Source organism: Cherax quadricarinatus, chromosome 84, assembly GCF_038502225.1.
Source record: "Cherax quadricarinatus isolate ZL_2023a chromosome 84, ASM3850222v1, whole genome shotgun sequence".
In the NCBI taxonomy this organism is placed as follows: Eukaryota; Metazoa; Arthropoda; class Malacostraca; order Decapoda; family Parastacidae; genus Cherax; species Cherax quadricarinatus.
The window spans coordinates 14,166,630-14,193,056 of record NC_091375.1 but is presented as its reverse complement, the minus strand read 5'-3'; the positions used below and the strand labels follow the sequence as shown (position 1 = coordinate 14,193,056).

General features: G+C 41.5%; 1 protein-coding gene and 1 non-coding gene across 2 annotated transcripts in view; one reads left to right on the top strand and one right to left on the bottom strand.

Moving 5' to 3' along the window:
- LOC128704305 (homeobox protein SIX3-like) overlaps positions 1-17,987 on the bottom strand; it is an 81,224-nt gene extending 63,237 nt beyond the window's left edge. Inside the window, exon 1 of the mRNA XM_053799449.2 lies at positions 16,882-17,987. Coding sequence (XP_053655424.1) covers positions 16,882-17,410 — 529 coding nt within the window. The 5' untranslated portion in view covers positions 17,411-17,987. The remainder of the gene's footprint in view (positions 1-16,881) is intronic.
- A 5,460-nt stretch (positions 17,988-23,447) lies between these two features.
- Positions 23,448-23,528, top strand: TRNAE-CUC (transfer RNA glutamic acid (anticodon CUC)). Its single transcript is given in 2 exon segments — positions 23,448-23,485; positions 23,493-23,528. It is a non-coding gene; the product is annotated as a tRNA-Glu (tRNA).
- Positions 23,529-26,427: the final 2,899 nt, after the last annotated feature.

Below are 26,427 nucleotides of genomic sequence, written 5' to 3'. Positions count from 1 at the left end.
TGACGTCTATAGTAGGCAAATTATTTGAATCAATTATACCTGATATTATTAGAAGCCACCTTAATTAGAATAATTTTATTAAAATAATAATAATAATAATAATAATAATAATAATAATAATAATAATAATAATAATAATAATAATAATAATAACTCAATAGGAACAGCAATCCTTTGTTTTATAACTTAATTCTTACATAAAGAAAATATAATATTCCTTAAAAACGAAAAAGCGTGTAGCTCAACACGCTAGTGAGTTCAACAGTTCTCACACGTCGAAAATTAACAAGTATGCAATACCACCTCGAGCGTATTGCACATCCTTGACACGACCATTATCCTTGCTTGGCAGGCCTGGTAGGTTTCTCACGAATTGCGTACATTTATCAATAAATAAGTTAGTGTCTTTGACAAACTCGAGGTATGATCCGATATAATCACTTGTCTCGCTGAAAAATCCTCCCGACAAGTGTTTGTCAGAGAGCGACACCAACTCTTCCAAGTCTTCCTCGAAAGAGTTGAGCAGGAGTTTTAAACTATCAATAGCTTCTTGAAAGACCACTACGAAGATATCTGAAGGGACTTCCTTAAAGTTACCCATATCAGCCAAAGGATCTTCATAAACGTCGTCAATATCAGCGGAAGGATCTTCGTAAACATCGTCAGTATCAGCAGAAGGATCTTCGTAAACATCGTCAGTATCAGCGGAAGGATCTTCATAAACATCGTCAATATCAGCGGAAGGATCTTCGTAAACATCGTCAGTATCAGCGGAAGGATCTTCATAAACATCGTCAGTATCAGCGGAAGGATCTTCATAAACATCGTCAGTACCAGCGGAAGGATCTTCGTAAACATCGTCAGTATCGGCAGAAGGATCTTCGTAAACATTGTCAATATCAGCGGAAGGAGTTTTGTTTTCCTCATCCTCATTACCAGAGGTTAGTTTTTTGCAGGTCTTGAGGGGCTTATCAATCCAAGTAATAAATATCACTACGTAAGGAAAGGTGAAGGCAACTACGAGTACTAGAGAGAGGACGCCGGTGAGCAGGTAGCCTCGGACAATCCAGGGAGAGAAGCAAGACAGGACTTCCTTGGTCTCTGCCATTAACCACTCTGTCCAGACATAATTCCGCACAAGAGTAATAACCGTATTAGCAACAGGTACTCTGTCCCATACTGCCTCTGTACTGTCAGTTTGGGCGACCACAAAGCTGGTTACGTCAATATTCAAGCCCTGAGAAAGTTCGTGCCTGTAACGAGCCCTGACAGCATTAATCAACTCCCATTTTCTTATCCGTGTACACTCGTTCACAAACAGCAAAACAACATATAAGAAAACCACCAAAAGAATGATGTAGCGAGCCATCTTGTTTATTAGATAAGTTACTAAAACTTTACGTTAGACAAGTTACTAAAACCTGAATATAAAAGTTCTGGTGATGAGTCTATATACTTCTGGTCAATAACGTTTTATGATTTAGCATCTTGGCAGCCGAAAATAGTGACATTCGAATTAATGTGGGAATGGTAGTGTAGCGTGGTGATGGTAAAGTAGTGGTGTATACAGACCAAGATATACAACCTCTCGGTGAATATAATGATATACGCACCTTTTGGTCTGTGACAAAGGTCAGAGAAAAAGCAAGACCACTGAAAACTGGGGATGAGCAGCTGACTGATATAATGAGCTGGAAATGTGTTCTCTTTTTAATGATTATTTATTGTCAGTCTTTACATAAGAAAACATACATGATACTCCAGCAGTTAATAATTATTCATGTCCTGGTGAAAACAAATTAAGGAATATTACTGTCACGAGGGACATGGTTATTAAACAAGTAGGTAAACTGAAACAAATAAATCCCCGGGCCCTGACGAATTGTTTTCAAGGGTACTTAAAGAATGCAAGTTGGAACTTAGCCACTAACGAGCGTGTTTCATGCGTCTATCCCAACTGGTGTGGTGCCAGAGATGGGGAAGATGGCTAATATAAATCCTATATTTAAATCACGGAACAAGTACGTTCCCTCAAATTACCATCCAATAAGCCTGACGTCTATAGTAGGCAAATTATTTGAATCAATTATACCTGATATTATTAGAAGCCACCTTAATTAGAATAATTTTATTAAAATAATAATAATAATAATAATAATAATAATAATAGTAATAATAACTCAATAGGAACAGCAATCCTTTGTTTTATAACTTAATTCTTACATAAAGAAAATATAATATTCCTTAAAAACGAAAAAGCGTGTAGCTCAACACGCTAGTGAGTTCAACAGTTCTCACACGTCGAAAATTAACAAGTATGCAATACCACCTCGAGCGTATTGCACATCCTTGACACGACCATTATCCTTGCTTGGCAGGCCTGGTAGGTTTCTCACGAATTGCGTACATTTATCAATAAATAAGTTAGTGTCTTTGACAAACTCGAGGTATGATCCGATATAATCACTTGTCTCGCTGAAAAATCCTCCCGACAAGTGTTTGTCAGAGAGCGACACCAACTCTTCCAAGTCTTCCTCGAAAGAGTTGAGCAGGAGTTTTAAACTATCAATAGCTTCTTGAAAGACCACTACGAAGATATCTGAAGGGACTTCCTTAAAGTTACCCATATCAGCCAAAGGATCTTCATAAACGTCGTCAATATCAGCGGAAGGATCTTCGTAAACATCGTCAGTATCAGCAGAAGGATCTTCGTAAACATCGTCAGTATCAGCGGAAGGATCTTCATAAACATCATCAATATCAGCGGAAGGATCTTCGTAAACATCGTCAGTATCAGGGGAAGGGTCTTCATAAACATCGTCAATATCAGCGGAAGGATCTTCGTAAACATCGTCAGTATCAGCGGAAGGATCTTCATAAACATCGTCAGTATCAGCGGAAGGATCTTCATAAACATCGTCAGTATCAGCGGAAGGATCTTCGTAAACATCGTCAGTATCGGCAGAAGGATCTTCGTAAACATTGTCAATATCAGCGGAAGGAGTTTTGTTTTCCTCATCCTCATTACCAGAGGTTAGTTTTTTGCAGGTCTTGAGGGACTTATCAATCCAAGTAATAAATATCACTACGTAAGGAAAGGTGAAGGCAACTACGAGTACTAGAGAGAGGACGCCGGTGAGCAGGTAGCCTCGGACAATCCAGGGAGAGAAGCAAGACAGGACTTCCTTGGTCTCTGCCATTAACCACTCTGTCCAGACATAATTCCGCACAAGAGTAATAACCGTATTAGCAACAGGTACTCTGTCCCATACTGCCTCTGTACTGTCAGTTTGGGCGACCACAAAGCTGGTTACGTCAATATTCAAGCCCTGAGAAAGTTCGTGCCTGTAACGAGCCCTGACAGCATTAATCAACTCCCATTTTCTTATCCGTGTACACTCGTTCACAAACAGCAAAACAACATATAAGAAAACCACCAAAAGAATGATGTAGCGAGCCATCTTGTTTATTAGATAAGTTACTAAAACTTTACGTTAGACAAGTTACTAAAACCTGAATATAAAAGTTCTGGTGATGAGTCTATATACTTCTGGTCAATAACGTTTTATGATTTAGCATCTTGGCAGCCGAAAATAGTGACATTCGAATTAATGTGGGGAGCGAGCCATCTTGTTTATTAGATAAGTTACTAAAACTTTACGTTAGACAAGTTACTAAAACCTGAATATAAAAGTTCTGGTGATGAGTCTATATACTTCTGGTCAATAACGTTTTATGATTTAGCATCTTGGCAGCCGAAAATAGTGACATTCGAATTAATGTGGGGATGGTAGTGATGGTAATGTAGTGGTGATGGTAGGGTAGTGGTGATGTTAGTGTAATGATGATGATAATGTAGTGATGATGGTAGGGTAGTGGTGATGGTAGTGTAGTGGTGATGGTAGAGTAGTGATGATGGTAGTGTAGTGGTGATGGTAGGGTAGTGGTGATGGTAGTGTAGTGGTGATGGTAGTGTAGTGATGATGGTAGTGTAGTGGTGATGGTAGGGTAGTGGTGATGGTAGGGTAGTGGTGATGGTAGGGTAGTGGTGATGGTAGTGTAGTGATGATGGAAGTGTAGTGATGGTAGTGTAGTGGTGATTATAGTGTAGTGATGATGGTAGTGTAGTGATGTTGGTAGTGTAGTGGTGATGGTAGGGTAGTGGTGATGGTAGTGTAGTGGTGATGGTAGGGTAGTGGTGATGGTAGTGTAGTGGTGATGGTAGTGTAGTGGTGATGGTAGTGTAGTGGTGATGGTAGTGTAGTAGTGATTATAGAGTAGTGATGATGGTAGTGTAGTGGTGTTGGTAGTGTAGTGGTGATGGTAGTGTAGTGGTGATGGTAGTGTAGTGGTGATTATAGTTTAGTGATGATGGTAGTGTAGTGGTGATGGTAGAGTAGTGGTGATTATAGTGTAGTGATGATGGTAGTGTAGAGATGTTGGTAGTGTAGTGATGTTGGTAGTGTAGTGGTGATGGTAGGGTAGTGGTGATGGTAGTGTAGTGGTGATGGTAGTGTAGTGGTGATTATAGAGTAGTCATGATGGTAGTGTAGTGGTGTTGGTAGTGTAGTGGTGATGGTAGTGTAGTGGTGATGGTAGTGTAATGGTGATTATAGTGTAGTGATGATGATAGTGTAGTGGTGATGGTAGAGTAGTGGTGATTATAGTGTAATGATGATGGTAGTGTAGAGATGTTGGTAGTGCAGTGATGTTGGTAGCGTAGTGGTGATGGTAGGGTAGTGGTGATGGTAGTGTAGAGGTGATGGTGGTGTAGTGGTGATGGTAGTGTAGTGGTGATTATAGTGTAGTGATGATGGTAGTTCAGTGGTGTTGGTAGTGTAGTGGTGATGGTAGTGTAGTGGTGATGGTAGTGTAGTGGTGATTATAGTGTAGTGATGATGGTAGTGTAGTGATGTTGGTAGTGTAGTGATGGTAGGGTAGTGGTGATGGTAGTGTAGTGGTGATGGTAGTGTAGTGGTGATTATAGTTTAGTGATGATGGTAGTGTAGTGATGTTGGTAGTGTAGTGGTGATGGTAGAGTAGTGCTGATGGTAGGGTAGTGGTAATGGTAGTATAGTGATGATGGTAGGGTAGTGGTGAAGGTAGTGTAGTGATGATGGTAGGGTAGTGGTGATGGTAGTGTAGTGGTGATTATAGTGTAGTGATGATGGTAGTGTAGTGATGTTGGTAGTGTAGTGGTGATGATAGGGTAGTGGTGATGGTAGTGTAGTGATGATGGTAGGGTAGTGGTGATGGTAGGGTAGTGGTGATGGTAGTGTAGTGATGATGGTAGGGTAGTGGTGAAGGTAGTGTAGTGATGATGGTAGGGTAGTGGTGATGGTAGTGTAGTGGTGATTATAGTGTAGTGATGATGGTAGTGTAGTGATGTTGGTAGTGTAGTGGTGATGGTAGGGTAGTGGTGATGGTAGGGTAGTGGCGATGGTAGGGTAGTGGTGATGGTAGTATAGTGGTGATGCTAGCGTAATGATGATAATGTAGTGATGATGGTAGGGTAGTGATGGTAGGGTAGTGGTGATGGTAGTGTAGTGGTGATGGCAGTGTAGTGGTGATGGTAGTGTAGTGATGATGGCAGTGTAGTGCTAATGGTAGTGTAGTGGTGTTTGTAGTGTAGTGGTGTTGGTAGTGTAGTGGTGATGGTAGCGTAGTGGTGATGGTTGTGTAGTGATGGTAGTGATGATGGCAGTGTAGTGGTGATGGTAGGGTAGTGGTGATGGTAGGGTAGTGGTGATGGTAGTGTAATGATGATGATAATGTAGTGATAATGGTAGGGTAGTGGTGATGGTAGTGTAGTGGTGATGGTAGTGTAGTGATGATGGTAGTGTAGTGATGATGGTAGTGTAGTGGTGATGGTAGGGTAGTGGTGATGGTAGGGTAGTGGTGATGGTAGGGCAGTGGCGATGGTAGGGTAGTGGTGATGGTAGTATAGTGGTGATGTTAGCGTAATGATGATAATGTAGTGATGATGGTAGGGTAGTGATGGTAGGGTAGTGATGGTAGGGTAGTGGTGATGGTAGTGTAGTGGTGATGGCAGTGTAGTGGTGATGGTAGTGTAGTGATGATGGCAGTGTAGTGCTAATGGTAGTGTAGTGGTGTTTGTAGTGTAGTGGTGTTGGTAGTGTAGTGATGATGGTAGCGTAGTGGTGATGGTTGTGTAGTGATGGTAGTGATGATGGCAGTGTAGTGGTGATGGTAGGGTAGTGGTGATGGTAGGGTAGTGGTGATGGTAGTGTAATGATGATGATAATGTAGTGATAATGGTAGGGTAGTGGTGATGGTAGTGTAGTGGTGATGGTAGTGTAGTGATGATGGTAGTGTAGTGGTGATGGTAGGGTAGTGGTGATGGTAGGGTAGTGGTGATGGTAGTATAGTGGTGATGTTAGTGTAATGATGATGATAATGTAGTGATGATGGTAGGGTAGTGGTGATGGTAGTGTAGTGGTGATGGTAGTGTAGTGATGATGAAAGTGTAGTGGTGATGGTAGTGTAGTGATGATGGTAGTGTAGCGATGAGGTAGTGTAGTGATGAGTTAGTGTAATGGTGATGGTAGGGTAGTGGTGATGGTAGTGTAGTGGTGATGGTAGTGTAGTGGTGATGGTAGTGTAGTGATGATGATAGTGTAGTGATGATGGTAGTGTAGTGATGAGGTAGTGTAGTGATGAGTATTGTAATGGTAGTGGTGACTGTAGTGTTGTGATGGTAGTGCAGTGGTGATTGTAGTGCAATGGTGATTGTAGTGTAGTGGTGACTGTAGTGTTGTAATGGTAGTTTAGTGGTGATTATAGTGTTGCGATGGTAGTGGTTGTGATTGTAGTGTTGCGATGGTAGTGTAGTGGTGAGTGTAGTGTGATGGTATTGTAGTGGTGATTATAGTGTTGTGATGGTAGTGTAGTGGTAATGGTAGGGTTGTGATGGTAGCGTAGTGGTGATTGTAGTGCAGTTGTGCCTATAGTGTTGTGATGGTAGTGGTGGTGATGGTAGTGTTGTGGTGATTGTAGTGTTGTGATTGTAGTGTAGTGGTGAGTGTAGTGATGGTAGTATAGTGGTCATTGTATTGTGATGGTAGTGTAGTGGTGAGTGTAGTGTTGTGATGATAGTATAGTGGTCATTGTATTGTGATGGTAGTGATTGTAGTGTTGTGATGGAAGTGTAGTGGTTATTCTAGTGTTGTGATGTATATTTATTTATAAGACTGATTCTTGTTTGGCTCACGAAAATGTGCAAAACTCGTAGTGAAAAGTTTGGAGTCCGTTGATCTACAGAAATACACACCTTAGGTTAGGTTAATTAAGGTTTGTCAGGAAACAGAACAAGTGTTTTCTGACGTGGGTCTTAGTTGTAAGATGACCCACAGCTGGAGCTTTTGGTCATCTGACCGAGGTGAAACACTGGCTTAACAGTCCACCTCTTTAAAAAATTTTGGTAGGTATTTTATCGATGTAGTTGGAATTTTGCGAATACGACAGATATTTTGAGTATCCTATCTAGTTTATTTTTCCAGGTATTTTATTTATTTTATAAGTAAATATATTCGATGTATTATCATTTGAAGTATTGTAGAAATTATTAATAAAGGAGGTATTGTATTCCATGAGTTATATTAATTACTGGTATCCTAGTTATATTCAATTATTTTTGTGATTGTAAGCTTTCGAATACTTTAAGCATTAAATTAATTTAATTACTTTAAGGCACCCAAAATCATTGGAAACGGCGGAATATAATAAACAGATCGTAGCCAAAATAAAATTTGAAAGATAAAATTGTCGATAATTCGTAATTGCACATCAGCCGCCTTAAAACCTTTTTCTATATTAGTCACGATTGAAAAAGTGACTAATATGAGAAGCATTAACCATATTTTTTTTTTTTTTTTTTTGGGGGGGGGGGGGGGAGGTTGTAACATGAAAAGTTCTCCAACACAAAAGTGAAATATAATCGTTCATAATTTAGGTAGGTGAGGTAAACTAAGATATTTTATATTACGTAAATTTTAGCAAAGTTAGGTAAAGCTGTGTTAATTTAGATTAGATTCAGATGTTAATTTAGATTAGATTCAGATGTTAATTTAGGTTAGATTCGTATATATATATATATATATATATATATATATATATATATATATATATATATATATATATATATATATATATATATATATATATATACAGATCTTGCATACATATATAAAACAAAGGTCGTTTTACCAAAGGCCGGGATAAACTCATTATTATTATTAAAGTTTATCTATTACTATAAATTTGTCTTATTATTACTTTAACTTTTCCTATTACAACTTTTCATTATTATTATAACGATTTCTATTATTATAATAACTTTTCATTATTATTACTGATAATATTATTATGTGTAAACAAAGTCTAGGAGGAGGTGCAAAATATACTGTATACATAAGTCTGAGTGTAAACAAACTCTGGTAGGTGTAAATATAATCTTGAAGGTGTAAATATATCTTAATATATACCTCAGCATATATCAAAGCCTCACTAAGGCATTATCTAAGAATATAATTTAATATTCAACAACGTATAGTTGAAAGCTTTGGCTGGATGTGCACCACAGTTCTCGACCACATTTTTATTCTCTCTCTTTTTTTTCCGTGTCCAATTCCTCTCCTCTTGTTTCTCACTCTCCCTCGTTTTATTCCATATTCCTTGTCCCCGCATTCAATAATAGGTTCTGTGGTAATCCACCTATTGTATAGTGGGTTCACCCGGTAGTTAACGTGGGGTGGTTAGTAGGGTGATTACACTTGCCTAACTACCCTACTTTCAAGGCAACTCACTTCGATCGTCGTGGCTTGTGTTCTCCACCAGAAGGGTAGGCAGCCTGGGATACATTCTATCTCTCAAACTGAAACCAGACGTTTCGGTTCTTGAGCCGTTATTAAATCTCGAGCGAAATGTTGTCCTCTAGGCTGGTAGACAGCAATCATCTTCACAATTACTACCCTCCTAAATAGATGAAACTCGTGATGTTTCGGTCTGGCTTGTGTTTATAATAACCTCCTGTCACAAGACTTTAAAACAGAAACCTGATAAACGTTTAAAACTCTGGCAGGACTGATCTTTAATTTTTGTCACGAATATATAGAATGAAAAGTAAATCTTAAACACTACTTATATTCACTAACCTCAGAACATTATTGTAGATAAAATATTGTGCCAGTTTCACATACATTCTTCACTATTCATCAAAATTAACAAATAAACCAAACCTAACTTTCCTAAAATTGACGTAATATAAAACAATTCAATTTCTCTAAAATATCTAAGAATTTTCACATAATTTCCCTGAGGGTAAAATTTATTTATCATGTAATAACGAAACCCCAAGTCTGCCCTAAATCAGTCCTAAGAAGCATTATCATTAATTCCAAACACCCTAATTAACACTATCATCAGCACAATTAGCAATTCTTGACACCTTATCACCAATCCAAGACTCAAAGCATTGAGTACTTTGAAATTCAAATTATTATTATTATTATAATCAAGGGGGAAGCGCTAAACCCGGAGGATTATATAGCGCCTGGGGGGGATGTGGAAGGCATTCAGGCTTAATTCGGGGAACTGGAGCACAGATCTAATTCCCTAAATCAAGAGCCCCTCACCAACATCAAGGAACCTTCCTTGAGGGGTTGAAATTCAAAGATAATCCCATGCAAATTGACACAAATGTCATTATGAATAAAACTAGGAGACTATAATAATAACGATAATAATAAATAATAATAATAATAATAATAATAATAATAATAATAATAATAATAATAATAATAATAATAATAACGATACTTCAAAAATACAAATGTGTTGCGATGTTATTAAAAAGCCCTATGATATACGTCAGTCTGGGTTTGTTAAAGACTCGTGCGGGATTGTATCCTGTTAGCGGCCAGTAGCTGACTGTAACGATCAAACCATTAGTGTAAGCAATACTCCCCGAGGGAGGAGGGAGGAAAGGGGATGGAGGGGAGAGCGAAGGAGATTAACACTGGCTGACAAGCTTGTTTGAAGCCTCGATGACGTTGAACTACTGCTGACGATTCGCTAGTTAGGGATGCATACGGTCGTATTACAAGGGAGGGGCGGTTGATGGAATAGTTTACCAGAGTAAATTGGTCAGTTATGAGGGTAATGATAAATCTATTAGGAAAATAGTTTATCGGGTTCTAGGGTAATTAAGGCAACGTGTAGTCTGCACATCACCATTCTGGTTTAAATCTGCGACATAAGTGAATTTGTAAGTAGTAAGTCCGCAATCACTTCCCATCCAGGAAAGTACTATCCTCCCTTTTTTTTGAGTAGGAAATGGAATCTTGTCAAACGTTATACACTCTGATAGTAGCAACCGTGTTGTGGCTCTCTATGACCAGGTAGTGTGGTCCTGTGGCCAGGTAGTGTGGCTCTCTGTGGCCAGGTAATGTGGTCCTGTGGCCAGGTAGTGTGGTCCTGTGGCCAGGTAGTGTGGCTCTCTCTGTGGCCAGATAGTGTGGTCCTCTGTGGCCAGGTAGCGTGGCTCTCCGTGGCCAGGTAGTGTGGCTGTGGCCAGGTAGTGTGGCTCTCTGTGGCCAGGTTGTGTGGCTCTCTGTGACCAGGTAGTGTGGCTCTCTCTGGCCAGGTAGTGTGGTCCTGTGGCCAGGTAGTGTGGCTCTCTGTGGCCAGGTTGTGTGGCTCTGTGACCAGGTAGTGTGGCTCTCTCTGGCCAGGTAGTGTGGCTGTGGCCAGGTAGTGTGGCTCTCTCTGTGTCCAGGTAGTGTGGCTCTCCCTGTGTCCAGGTAGTGTGGTCCTCTGTGGCCCGGTAATGCGGTTATGTAACAATTAGCAAGGAATCTTGGGTGGTCAACTCGGTAACTTAGGGAGGCAGTTTAGCCGAACAAATAGGTCTTGTGCTCTACTAGATATACTTTAATAACAAATCGCTACACCGTAAGAGTCGTACATAATAATAATAACAATTATTATTAAATATTTCACAGTAGTTGGGAAACGGGAGGTAATTAGGATAGATCCAAGGCAGGGGATGCCAGGTCCAGTTACTTAGACATCAATGAAAATAAATAACTTTCTTTGGTTTTATTGGGATAAATCTTGGGTTATTGTGTTAGTCTAGGGTTTTATCCAAGATTATATATATTATTATATTACATTAGCATATAGTTTTATCATAGGTTAAATCTTGAGTTTCTGAGGTTACTGTGGTATTTCTAGGTTGTCATCCAAGTAACTGTTATCCTAGGTTACTGCGTTATCTAAGGTTACCAGGTTATCCTATTTTATTGGGTTATCGCAGATAAATCTTCATAATCTACTATATATATGTATGCCCATATTTGTGTTAAGAACATAAGAACATAAGAACGAAGGAACACTGCAGAAGGCCTACTGGCCCATGCGAGGCAGGTCCAAGTCCCTACCGGCTTAAGCCAATGCACCCAACCTAGTCAGGTCAGGTCACATTGACTTAAGGGAGGAACACGGCAACCGACCTGTTAGCACAAGCTATCAGGTCCAACTCACACCCACCCACATCTACTCATGTATTTATCCAACCTATTTTTAAAGCTACACAACGTTCTGGCCTCTATAACGGTACTTGGGAGTTTGTTCCACTCATCCACAACTCTATTACCAAACCAGTACTTTCCTATATCCCTCCTGAATCTGAATTTTTCCAACTTAAAACCATTGCTGCGAGTCCTGTCTAGGCTAGATATTTTCAGCACACTATTTACATCCCCTTTATTTATTCCTGTCTTCCACTTATAAACCTCAATCATATCCCCCCTAATTCTACGTCTTTCTAGAGAGTGCAGTTTCAGGGCCCTTAGTCTATCCTCATAGGGAAGGTTTCTGATACATGGGATCATCTTTGTCATCCTCCTTTGTACATTTTCCAGAGAATTTATATCCATTCTGTAATACGGTGACCAAAACTGTGCAGCATAATCTAAATGAGGCCTAACCAAGGATGTATAGAGTTGAAGAACAACCTGAGGACTCCTATTATTTATGCTTCTTGATATGAAGCCAAGGATTCTATTAGCTTTATTGCGAACACTTATGCACTGTTGTCTTGGTTTCAGATTACTGCTAACCAGAACTCCTAAATCTTTTTCGCAATCCGTAATATTAAGATCTACATTATTTAGTTTATATGTGGCCCATTGGCCTATTGGCCCATTCTAGTCAGGTTTAGCTCACACTCACCCACTCATTTTAGGATAGTCACCTTTCTTATAAAACAGTACATCAATGGAGCAACTTGCAATGTGAACAAACAGGGTTGTTTACAAGTACCTCTGGCAGTTTGACAGATACACACAGGATCAAACAAAATACAGAGTATGTGGCCAACCACTTTCTTGAACATTATGTGCTAAATTGGTTATTTATTGAGAATATAAAGATAGGATAATAACCTATGTAATATGTCAAGGTATCTTATTAATGAAAATAAGATACTAGACATATTAAGCAAATATCCTAAATTCGCTTACAACATATAAGACAATTGTAGATGTAAGTTTAGATTTACTCTTTTTAACTGTTTTGGGGCCTAGTTCCTTCGGTTTTGTGTGTGTGTGTGTGTGTGTGTGTGTGTGTGTGCATAAATATATATAAATATATATATTGATAGGAGTGAATGGAGACAAATGGTTTTTAATACTTGACGTGCTGTTGGAGTGTGAGCAAAGTAACATTTATGAAGGGATTCAGGGAAACCGGCAGGCCGGACTTGAGTCCTGGAGATGGGAAGTACAGTGCCTGCACTCTGAAGGAGGGGTGTTAATGTTGCAGTTTAAAAACTGTAGTGTACAGCACCCTTCTGGCAAGACAGTGATGGAGCGAATGATGGTGAAAGTTTTTCTTTTTCGGGCCACCCTGCCTTGGTGGGAATCGGCCGGTGTTAATAAAAATAATATATATATGCCTATGATTTTAAACTGATGGAAGATAGAGGTATGGGTGTGTGTGGGAAACAAGCAGGTTGCAACACTAGGGTTGGAAACAGTAAATGTATAAAAGGCATTCAGCATGAAGTTATAAATAAAGACAATAGAACAGGTCAGAAAACAAAGGGGGACAGCAGAGGGCAGCAAGGGACTAGCTCCCTTAAGGTTTACTATACTAATAGCAGGAGTGTTAGAAATAAGATAGATGAGCTAAGATTAATTGCAAGTGCAGGAAACATAGATATTATTGCTATAACAGAGACCTGGCTCAATCTGAAAGATAGAGAGATGCCATCTGAATGTCACATACAAGGCTATAAATTATTCCACACTGACAGGGTCAACAGGAAAGGTGGTGGAGTAGCGATGTATGTCAGAGACAATTTAAATTGTTGTGTTAGACAAGATATTAAATTAGAAGCGTCAGCCACTGAATCTGTTTGGTTACAGCTTCTCGAGGGCCGAGAAAAACTAATTTTGGGTGTGATTTACAGGGCCCCAAATCTTGATAGGGAGTGCAGTAAACTTCTATGGGACGAAATTCGTAAGGCATCTACATACGAAAATGTTGTGCTAATGGGAGATTTCAACTATAGACAGATTGACTGGAGCAATTTGACAGGAAATTTAGAGTCGGGTGACTTTCTTGATACGATCCAGGATTGTTTTTTAAAACAGTTTGTGACAGAGCCAACTAGGGGAAATAACCTCCTTGACTTGGTTCTTGCCAGTAGGGAAACACTAATTAATAATCTTGAGGTTAATGATGAGCTTGGGGAGAGTGATCACAAATCACTCAGTTTTAACATATCATGGAATTCCCCTAATAATGGCAATCAAGTCTCCGTCCCTGACTTTCGCTTGGCTGATTTCATAGGACTGAAAAATTACTTAGGTGGGCTGAACTGGAATGACCTGACTAGGGGTCAGGTAGGTGGTGATGGTTGCCGATATGATGCTTTCCAGGGCATAGTTCTAGCTGCTCAGTCAAATTATGTTCCAAATAGGGAAATCAGATCAAACAAAAATGATCCTAAATGGATGAACAATAGATTAAAATATCTGATTGGTCAAAAGAGAGGCATATATAGGCAAATCAAAAGAGGAGAGGGGCAATTAAGAAATCGATATATTCAGTTAAAGAGAGAAATAAAAAAGGGAATTAGAAAAGCAAAAAGAGATTATGAGGTTAAAGTTGCAAGAGAATCGAAGACTAACCCAAAAGGATTCTTTCAGGTATACAGAAGTAAGATCAGGGACAAGATAGGCCCACTCAAAAGTTCCTCGGGTCAGCTCACTGACAGTGATAAGGAAATGTGTAGAATTTTTAACACATACTTCCTCTCAGTTTTTACACAGGAGGATACCAGTGATATTCCAGTAATGATAAATTATGTAGAACAGGACGATAATAAACTGTGCACTATTAGGGTCACAAGTGACATGGTCCTTAGGCAAATAGATAAATTAAAACCTAACAAATCCCCAGGCCCTGATGAACTGTATGCAAGGGTTCTAAAGGAATGTAAAGAGGAGCTTAGCACACCTTTGGCTAATCTTTTCAACATATCACTACAAACTGGCATGGTGCCAGATAAGTGGAAAATGGCAAATGTGATACCTATTTTCAAAACAGGTGACAGGTCCTTAGCTTCGAACTATAGACCAATAAGCCTAACCTCCATAGTGGGAAAATTTATGGAATCAATAATTGCCGAGGCAGTTCGTAGCCACCTTGAAAAGCATAAATTAATCAACGAATCTCAGCATGGTTTTACAAAGGGACGTTCCTGCCTTACGAATTTATTAACTTTTTTCACTAAGGTATTTGAGGAGGTAGATCATGGTAACGAATATGATATTGTGTATATGGACTTCAGTAAGGCTTTTGACAGGGTCCCACATCAGAGACTACTGAGGAAAATTAAAGCACATGGAATAGGAGGAGAAATTTTTTCCTGGATAGAGGCATGGTTGACAAATAGGCAGCAGAGAGTTTGCATAAATGGGGAGAAATCAGAGTGGGGAAGCGTCACGAGCGGTGTTCCACAGGGGTCAGTGTTGGGCCCCCTGCTGTTCACAATCTACATAAACGACATAGATGAGGGCATAAAGAGCGACATCGGCAAGTTTGCCGATGACACCAAAATAGGCCGTCGAATTCATTCTGACGAGGACATTCGAGCACTCCAGGAAGATTTGAATAGACTGATGCAGTGGTCGGAGAAGTGGCAGATGCAGTTTAATATAGACAAATGCAAAGTTCTAAATGTTGGACAGGACAATAACCATGCCACATATAAACTAAATAATGTAGATCTTAATATTACGGATTGCGAAAAAGATTTAGGAGTTCTGGTTAGCAGTAATCTGAAACCAAGACAACAGTGCATAAGTGTTCGCAATAAAGCTAATAGAATCCTTGGCTTCATATCAAGAAGCATAAATAATAGGAGTCCTCAGGTTGTTCTTCAACTCTATACATCCTTGGTTAGGCCTCATTTAGATTATGCTGCACAGTTTTGGTCACCGTATTACAGAATGGATATAAATTCTCTGGAAAATGTACAAAGGAGGATGACAAAGATGATCCCATGTATCAGAAACCTTCCCTATGAGGATAGACTAAGGGCCCTGAAACTGCACTCTCTAGAAAGACGTAGAATTAGGGGGGATATGATTGAGGTTTATAAGTGGAAGACAGGAATAAATAAAGGGGATGTAAATAGTGTGCTGATAATATCTAGCCTAGACAGGACTCGCAGCAATGGTTTTAAGTTGGAAAAATTCAGATTCAGGAGGGATATAGGAAAGTACTGGTTTGGTAATAGAGTTGTGGATGAGTGGAACAAACTCCCAAGTACCGTTATAGAGGCCAGAACGTTGTGTAGCTTTAAAAATAGGTTGGATAAATACATGAGTAGATGTGGGTGGGTGTGAGTTAGACCTGATAGCTTGTGCTAACGGGTCGGTTGCCGTGTTCCTCCCTTGAGTCAATGTGACCTGACCTGACTAGGTTGGGTGCATTGGCTTAAGCCGGTAGGCACTTGGACCTGCCTCGCATGGGCCAGTAGGCCTTCTGCAGTGTTCCTTCGTTCTTATGTTCTTATGTTCTTATATATATATATATATATATATATATATATATATATATATATATATATATATATATATATATATATATATATATATATATATATATATATATAATATATATATAAATATATATATATATATATATATATATATATATATATATATATATATATATATATATATATATATATGTATATATATATATATATATATATATATATATATATATATATATATATATATATATATATATATATATATATATATATATATATATATATATATATATATATATATATATATATATATATATATATATATTATATACGCTCTTGCACAATACACTAATCACTACCGTCTCCAGAATTGTTTTTGGGTACACAAACTAGCCACTTCTGTATACAGGATGGATATGAGGTACACAATAAACCAGCCACCACAGTCCACTGGATGGATATGTGGCGCATAATAAATTAGCCACTACCGTCCACAAAATGGATATAGGATGCACAAACTAGCCACTACCGTCCGCAAGATGGATATGGGGTGCACAAACTAGCCACTACTGTCCACAGGACGGATATGGGGTGCACAGAGTAGCCACTACCGTCCACAGGATGGATATGGGGTGCACAAACTAGCCGCGTCAACGGCAAACTCTTATTCTGTCCGAAAATTAATTTAGAATGGATATTAGGAAAGTCACCAAAAGAGAATTATTACATTGAAAACTCTATTCGACAACTCTACTTAACCCAACTTTATCTAATTAGAAGGGTATACTTACCTAGTGGGCGCTGTCTGATCTTCTCCGCCTCTTTGTAGTGCGCTCTGTACCACATGCTCTGCATCTCCGTATGGTACTTGGCAGTGAAGGTGTTGGTTTCTAGGATAGTGTAGACGTCTTTGAAGGTGCCTCTGTGGAAGGCCACGGCAGCTTTGGCCCTGAGGATGACCTCGGAGGTGCGTGAGACCTCCGTGTGGAGTGGCAGGATGGAGAGGAATCTGCCGAGGCGTTCCATGTCACCAGCCTGTAGGAGGGTCTCACACACGCAATCTATCTGCTCGGGGCTGAACTGAAGGCTGCCTTTGCTCTGTAGAAGAGAAGCTTCAGGAGCAGACGCAGATGATGAAGGAGGTGCGTTGGTACTAGCACTCTCCGTTGCGTCTCTGGCCATACTGGAGGAGGCTGTTGGTGTCGCTGTTGGCACTGGTATACCTGGCGCTGCTGGTACTAGTACGCCAGGCGATGGTATGGAAAGGCTGCACAGGGATTCTACAGAGGGTGGGCGGCCAGCGTCCGGGCAGGTCTTCATTCTCTGTCAAACACTCACAGGCTCAAGAACACATCTACATTACAATACTATGTATCCATCATATACTGCTGCGCACGCGCGCGCACACGCTCACATTCACGGAAAAATCACTAAAAATGTTGCGGCTGCATACACTACCAGCGGTAATGGGGCACTTTAGAACTAGTTTCAAGAGTGGATTCAGAGGTTGAATTACTGGCACCATCAACAGATCTTGGTGTAAGAGGGCGTCAATCATCAACAGATCCTTGAGGACATCACTCATCAACAGGTCCTGGTATGTGTGAGGACGTCTCACAGTTAATAGGTCTTGATTCGTGTGTGGAAAGACCACTCGGTAATAGGTTCTAGCCTGTGTAGATGTAACTCAGCAACAGGAGCTGGTGTGTGAGGACGTAACTCAAAAAGATCTGGTGTGAGGACGTAACTCATCAAGAGGATCTGGCGTGTGTGCGTGAGGAGCTAACTCATCAACAGGACCAGGTGTATGTGAGGGCGTCACTCATTAACAGGTCCTGGCGTGTGTGAGGGCGTCACTCAACTGTAACAACAAGCTTGTCACTTTTCGTCACTCCCGCGTCACATGTCCTCCTCTCAACGAGTATATAAAATGAGCTTGTACCATATCAAGTGATGCTGGACACCCTCTCCTCATCTCCCTTACAAACCCCGCCCACGGTGCCAGATCCGCTGAATTGATTGGCAAAACCACAGACCAGTGGGCGGAGCTAGCTTCCTCCTCAACTAATCAGCATCGCTGTCAACACCTTCCTGGTTTCCGATTGGCTGGGGTGACAAAAGGATGCTGGTGGGTGTGGCCTCCGGAAGACTAGGATAATCTCGGTAGAAGCAATGGGGGGGCCCAGCTAGGCTTTGTTGGGGCACAAATGTTTATCCTTGCCTCATGTTAGCTGCCCAAGCCAGCCGTGAAAAGGTCAGGACAATGGTGCTGAGAGACACAATTGCCCAGTAAAAGGACAAGGATGCTGCAGCGGGCAGACAAACGAACAGGCAAAGCCATCACTCTCTCCCTTTCGCCATTTCTCAGTGTTTAGGCTACGGTTAAGCATTTTGGGGCCTAGTTCCTAGATTTTTTTGTGTATTTATATACGCTTCTGCTACCATCAATTGGACAGAAATGGAGTGCACAATAAACTAGCCACTTCGGTGGCAATATTTAAAAAAAAATCATGGCTACCGGCATTCATCAGTCGAAAAAACTGCTAGAAATTAACTACTACGCACGATATCTGATATCCATTAGGCAACGAATTAATTGAATTCAAAATTCAGTTAAAAGAAAAAAATAACATTGAGTACACATATGTTAACAGCACTATTAAAATTATCTAGTGAAATTCAACGCGCCGTTTTTTCTTAGTCAGTATTATAACGAATAATAATACGACTGATCCTCCCAATAAAGAAATTCTTTACCAAAGATAAAACAACATCAAAGAAATATAAAATTTTGAAACTGCGAAACGAATGAAAAAAAAAAAATCTGTACGATGACAAATTACTAGTCTCCCTTTTGCTAGAATTGGAATAATTTTTACACAGTTCACTTAAACATTACAATGATCACTAACCCACTACACTTACACAGTTCACTTACACTACACTTATACAATTCATTGAATTTAAACATTTCCAGTGAACCAGTTAAAAGTCTAGAAAACCTAAGATAAAAATGTCTAGCGTAGCACCATGGCCCTCTACTTATTCTTTCGTGCACTAACCACCCAATCTACCAACCACACCTACCACCCCCACATCTACCAACCACACCTACCACCCCCACATCTACCAACCACACCTACCACCCCCACATCTACCAACCACACCTACCACCCCCACATCTACCAACCACACCTACCACCCCCACATCTACCAACCACACCTACCACCCCCACATCTACCAACCACACCTACCACCCTCACATCTACCAACCATACCTACCACCCCCACATCTACCAACCACACCTACCACCCCCATATCTACTAACCACACCTACCACCCCCACACCTACCAACCACACCTACCACCCCCACATCTACCAACCACACCTACCACCCCCATATCTACTAACCACACCTACCACCCCCACACCTACCAACCACACCTACCATCAACACACCACACCTACCACCCCCACATCTACCAACCACACCTACCACCCCCATATCTACCAACCACACCTACCACCCCCAAATCTACCAACCACACCTACCACCCCCACATCTACCAACCACACCTACCACCCCCATATCTACTAACCACACCTACCACCCCCACAACTACCAACCACACCTACCACCCCACATCTACCAACCACACCTACCACCCCCACACCAGCCACCCCCACATCTACCAACCACACATACCACCCCCACATCTACCAACCACACCTACCAACCCCACATCTGCCAACCACACCTACCACCCCCATATCTACCCACACCTACCACCCCCACATCTACCAACCACACCTACCACCCCCACATCTACCAACCCCACACCAACTACCCCCACATCTACCAGCCACACCTACCACCCTCACACCTACCATCCCCACACCACACCTACCACCCCCACACCTACCAACCACACCTACCACCCCCATATCTACTAACTACACCTACCACCCCCACATCTACCAACCACACCTACCACCCCACATCTACCAACCACACCTACCACCCCCACACCTACCAACCACACCTACCACCCCCACACCAACCACTCCCACATCTACCAACCACACCTACCAACCCCACATCTACCAACCACACCTACCACCCCTACATCTACCAACCACACCTACCAACCCCACACCAACTACCCCCACATCTACCAACCACACCTACCACCCTCACATCTACCAACCACACCTACCATCCCCACATCTACCAACCACACCTACCACCCCCACATCGATCAACCACACCTACCACCCCAACACCGACCAGCCATACCTACCACAACAACACCGACCAGCCACACCTACCACCCCAACACCGACCAGCCACACCTACCATCCCAACATCTACCAACCACACCTACCACCCCAACACCGACCAGCCACACCTACCACCCCCAACGTCGACCAACCACACCTACCACCCCAACACTGACCAGCCACACCTACCACCCCATCTACCAACCACACCTACTACCCCAACACCGACCAGCCACACCTACCACCCCAACACTGACCAGCCACACCTACCACCCCATCTACCAACCACACCTACTACCCCCACACCGACCAACCACACCTACCACTACCCCAACCAACCAACCTCTAAACCCTATTCCCTCAAAACACTTCAACACTAACTGCTTGTCACCTGTGTGTGTAACTTGTAAGCAAGCTGAGCTCTCTCTCTCTCTCACTAGGGGAGAAGGGTATTTCCTCACTATCTCATTCCCATAGCCTCTAATAAATATCAATATTAACTAAGAAAATTCACACATTTAAAACAAATGAGACATTCTATCTAACCTGTTCACAATAATACAGAGAAATACTGTAGAGTTTTTATATGTGGTCAGCAGTCTCGTACCATCATATATTTTGTGGTGATATTTAACTAAATAACGAGTCATCGAAAGATTGAAACATAGTTATAACTGTCCTGGCGAATATTATATCGACACGGAATATATACACCGAGAGATGTATATATCCTGCGCATACACAATAAGTTCATAGATTATTCTTAACTAATTGTGAAAAGGAGACGCTGTAATGACACATGTGGTCGATAGGCTTTAAACGCCGTTGATTATTCTTTATTTCGGTAGAGTTCGGTAACTTAGCCAAACACTACTGAGAGGATTACGAGACAAATCCTCGTCAGGAGAATTTTTTACTCCTGCCATATACCAAAAAGGCAAGTTTATACTAAGATCAACGATTGAGCAGATAGGACGGAGCAGCAGGATCGGAACTTGGAAGCTTAATTAAGACCTCATACCTTCTACACTATCACAGAAAGCATAAGACCTCGTACCTCTTCACCATCACAGAAACCATAAGACCTCGTACCTCTTCACCATCACAGAAAGCATAAGACCTCGTACCTCTTCACTATCACAGAAAGCATAAGACCTCGTACCTCTTCACTATCACAGAAAGCATAAGACCTCGTACCTCTTCACTATCATAGAAAGCATAAGACCTCGTACCTCTTCACTATCATAGAAAGCATAAGACCTCGTCTCGTACCTCTTCACTATCATATCACAACATGACTCTGTAGACTTTAAAATATCATAAAACTCTTGATTTGTTCTTTAATACTGAATTTTAAGCATTAAAGTTATAAAGAAATCTCCATTAGTCTGAAATCTCTTGTAGGCAGTGGCTTGTCACAGACAAAACTTCGGTATTTTGAAAACCTTAAAGGAATGCCTAACTTGCTGCCTACCTGCCTGCCTGCCTGCTAGAGTTTGCCTCCTACCTCCTGTCCACTAGTGTTTGCTTCCTGCTTGTTAGTTTGTGCTTTGCTTGCCTATCTTCCTTCTAGCTTACCTACCTGCATCCCAGCCTCTTTGTTTTTTCTGCCTGACAGCCAACCAGCCTGACGACCTCACTCCCTCAGCCTTAGGAAGTCTAACACTAACCACCTCTCACCTCAGTGAGTATTTTGCGGGTAACTTGTATATTGCGAGTGTGTATGTTACTCGCCGCGGTAACTCGCCACAACTCTTCAAAATATATCAATATTATTTAACAGAATTCACACATACAAATCATACATCTATCGTATCTTTAACACGTTCACGACAACCACCGTAACATTTACAATTACTGTAGTTCTGAGAATTTTTGCCATTTTGACTGCGTGGTTCTTTTTTTTTTTTAACTGGATTTATAAGGGAAGTATTACATTTGGAAGGCTATGCACAAGGAGGTGTATGCCTCAGTATGTAAATGTATGCTTTAAAAATAAGGAAAATGGAAAAACGCTGTGATGTATCTACCAACGAGGTGGGCGAGGAAAAAATGGGAAACGCGAAATAGCTTCCGTTTATTATTCTTGGTGCGAGAATGTGACACACCTGTCTTGTTTCTGACAAATAAACTTACCGCCATTTTCAAAGACACTGTATATCCTGACGTCACTCATGTATGGCATCACTGATGTACTAAGAGTGTACGAATGTTTTCATTTAACACTGCCACTTACCCCTTACGGGTGTTCAGGCTTGGTTGACAGCGCGTTCAGTTTCCTGAGGGGTCAGAGACCCATGCTTGGTACCCCACACTTTCTTCCACTTGTTGCCCCTGTTCACCTAGCAGTAAGTAGGTACATGGGTGCTAGCCGACTGTTGTGGGTCACATCCTGGGGGGACAAAATTAATCTAAGTTGCCGGAAATGCTGTGCATAACCAGGGGCTTTATATAGTATGTCGATGATGATAGGTTTGCAATAGTATCACGTACTTGTTAAAATAAAGATTATTATACTTAAGTGGTATTTTCTCCAAGATAAGAGCACCACATTAATCTCGACATCAGCTTATATAGTTTTTTTTTATAGGGAGGGTTAGAGCTAAACCCATAGGATTCATAAATTATATTTATGGGAAAGCGCCCGACCCACAGGAGTCTTAAAACGACTGGGGACTAGGAGGCAATCACAGCTGATCATGGCCAAGGGTTACTAAGTCTTCTTGTATCAAGAGCCCTTCACCAGCATCAAGGAACCTCTTGTGAAGGGTTGGGGGGTCATACAGCACCCGAGAGAATGTCAGGCAACCAGATTCGATCCAAGGAAAGGGAGGAGAGGTCCATCCCTGGATTAAAACCCCCCTCACCGGTGTGAAGATACCTATAATAATAATAATGATAATACTACTACTAATAATAATAATAATTTAATCAAGCGCTAAACCCGTGAGGGGCCATACACTGTACCTTACTAGAAGAGTTACACCCAGGTAAGTCTGTCATTCACATGTATTTATTCCTCTACTCAGTAAGTGGTGTATTTAGATCAATATACCGTCGTCACTTGTAAGATTGTCCCATGGCTCAGTTGGTAGAGCGCCAGTTCTCTCGCCTAACTTACTGGAGGTCGGAGGTTCGAGTCCTCCTGGGGCTGCATTGTTTTACACAGGCCAGAAGGCCTACTGCAGTTTTACATCGGCCTAGCATGGGCCACAAGGCCTACTGCAGTTTTACATCGGCCTAGCATGGGCCAGAAGGCCTACTAGTGTTTTACACCGGCCTAGCATGGGCCAGAAGGCGTACTGCAGTTTTACATCGGCCTAGCATGGGCCAGAAGGCCTACTGCAGTTTTACATCGGCCTAGCACGGGCCAGAAGGCCTACTGCAGTTTTACACCGGCCTAGCATGGGCCAGAAGGCCTACTGCAGTTTTTCTTCTTGTTGAAGTAGATATGTAAGAGTTACTGTACATTTCGACATTTCCGTGCGGTTTCACACATTTTTCTGACAAACCTCAATTTTTAGTTAAAATCTGCATACATTATAATTTACGTATTTTAGGTAGAAAATGGTTTCAGGAAAATGCTTGAAACCGTATCAGGCAAACTGAGGGACGGGGATTACGTGGATTAATGTATACCTGGAGAGGGTTCCGGGGGTCAACGACCCCGCGGCCCGGTCTGTGACCAGGCCTCATGGTGGATCACGGCTTGATCAACCAGGCTGTTACTGCTGGCCGCACGCAAACCGCCGTGCGAACCACAGCCCGGCTAGTGTGGCAAGCAAAGACAAATTTTTGAATATTGAATTACTCTCTTGCATTCTAACTCTACATGTTACAGAAGCCTGAATAATCCTTTCGTAGACAAGTTTTTAACCATATTAATTACCACGTCACCCGTTTATGTAGGACACAGCATTTGTGGTCACAGTGGAACCTATGCTAACCTCCCTATGGTATATAAATATTCTTAGGTGGATGAATTGTATTAGAGGCAGGTGGTCGAGGGGTTAACGCACTGGCCCGTGAGTTTTAGGACTCACCTGCCGTAGGTTCGATCCCGTCCGTTCCCTGACTTCATAGAGGTGCGTCATCTGCCATGACTGAGGGAAAACCTGCTGTCGTAGGTGGTTATTTTGTCATCTCAGATAATATGCTTCTAATATTGGTGTTGTTGGAGACACTGGTTCTCTGTTCCAATAGGATAAATGTCTCGCCAAAACCCGATGATCGAGAATTTGATCGATATAGATAAATCACGTAGTCACTCTCCATTTTGGCTCGCGCTACTGCTTCCCCGGACTCCCTAGGTGAGCATCTTTCAAATGTTTTTATTAAATTCTTACTTATTTTAATTAATTTATTCAGTATTCTCACTAATCTCGATTCTATAATTTGTTTTCTTCAATGCTAAAATCTAATTTTTTTTATCATTAATGAAATTACGACATATCAAAAAGTGTGAGCCCTGAGCGCACCAGCCACGTCTGCTGTTTGATAAATTTGGTTTCAAGCTTATCGACTACACAAAGATCATTAACACTGCATATAATCTTTTCACAAGCAATCAAAAATACTATAATCCATACATCCTGGTCCACGTATACTGTTGACATCTGGGCGGTTAATGGGTTTCAAGCCTATCGACTACACTAGGATCATTAAGGATAAATCATTTTGTATATATTCTGTTGAGCATACAACTGTTGCTTATACACTGAAAGGTGTATGATCAACAGTTGTACAGAGCAACAGACAGAACGTACAGAGCAGCAGACAGCAATTAACAGAGCAGCAGACAGCTACGTAGAGCAGCAGACAGCTACGTACAGAGCAGCAGAAGCTACGTACAGAGCAGCAGACAGCAACGTACAGAGCAGCAGACAGCTACGTACAGAGCAGCAGAAAGCTACGTACAGAGCAGCAGAAAGCTACGTACAGAGCAGCAGACAGCTACGTACAGAGCAGCAGACAGCTACGTACAGAGCAGCAGACAGCTACGTACAGAACAGCAGACAGCTACGTACAGAGCAGCAGACAGCTACGTACAGAGCAGCAGACAGCTACGTACAGAGCAGCAGACAGCTACGTACAGAGCAGCAGACAGCTACGTACAGAGCAGCAGACAGCTACGTACAGAGCAGCAGACAGCTACGTACAGAGCAGCAGACAGCTACGTACAGAGCAGCAGACAGCTACGTACAGAACAGCAGACAGCTACGTACAGAGCAGCAGACAGCTACGTACAGAGCAGCAGACAGCTACGTACAGAGCAGCAGACAGCTACGTACAGAGCAGCAGACAGCTACGTATCCCAGCTAGGAGAGAGATGTTAGGTATTTAATTTAGATTTAATTAACCTTTCAAGTTTCTCGTTGATGCTTCACTCATCCAGACTTTTAGAGACCAGGCTCTTGGTCTCTAGTGCTCTGTTAGAGACCAGTGCTCTGCTAGAGACAAGGTTCTTTGTCTAGTGCTCTGTTAGAGACAAGGTTCTTTGTCTAGTGCTCTGTTAGAGACAAGGTTCTTTGTCTAGTGCTCTGTTAGAGTCAAGGTTCTTTGTCTAGTGCTCTGTTAGAGACAACGTTCCTTGCCTAGTATTCTGTTAGAGACAACATTCCTTGCCTAGTATTCTGTTAGAGACAACGTTCCTTGCCTAGTATTCTGTTAGAGACAACGTTCCTTGCCTAGTATTCTGTTAGAGACAACGTTCCTTGCCTAGTATTCTGTTAGAGACAACGTTCCTTGCCTAGTATTCTGTTAGAGACAACGTTCCTTGCCTAGTATTCTGTTAGAGACAACGTTCCTTGCCTAGTATTCTGTTAGAGACAACGTTCCTTGCCTAGTATTCTGTTAGAGACAACATTCCTTGCCTAGTATTCTGTTAGAGACAACGTTCCTTGCCTAGTATTCTGTTAGAGACAACGTTCCTTGCCTAGTATTCTGTTAGACAACGTTCCTTGCCTAGTATTCTGTTAGAGACAACGTTCCTTGCCTAGTATTCTGTTAGAGACAACGTTCCTTGCCTAGTATTCTGTTAGAGACAACGTTCC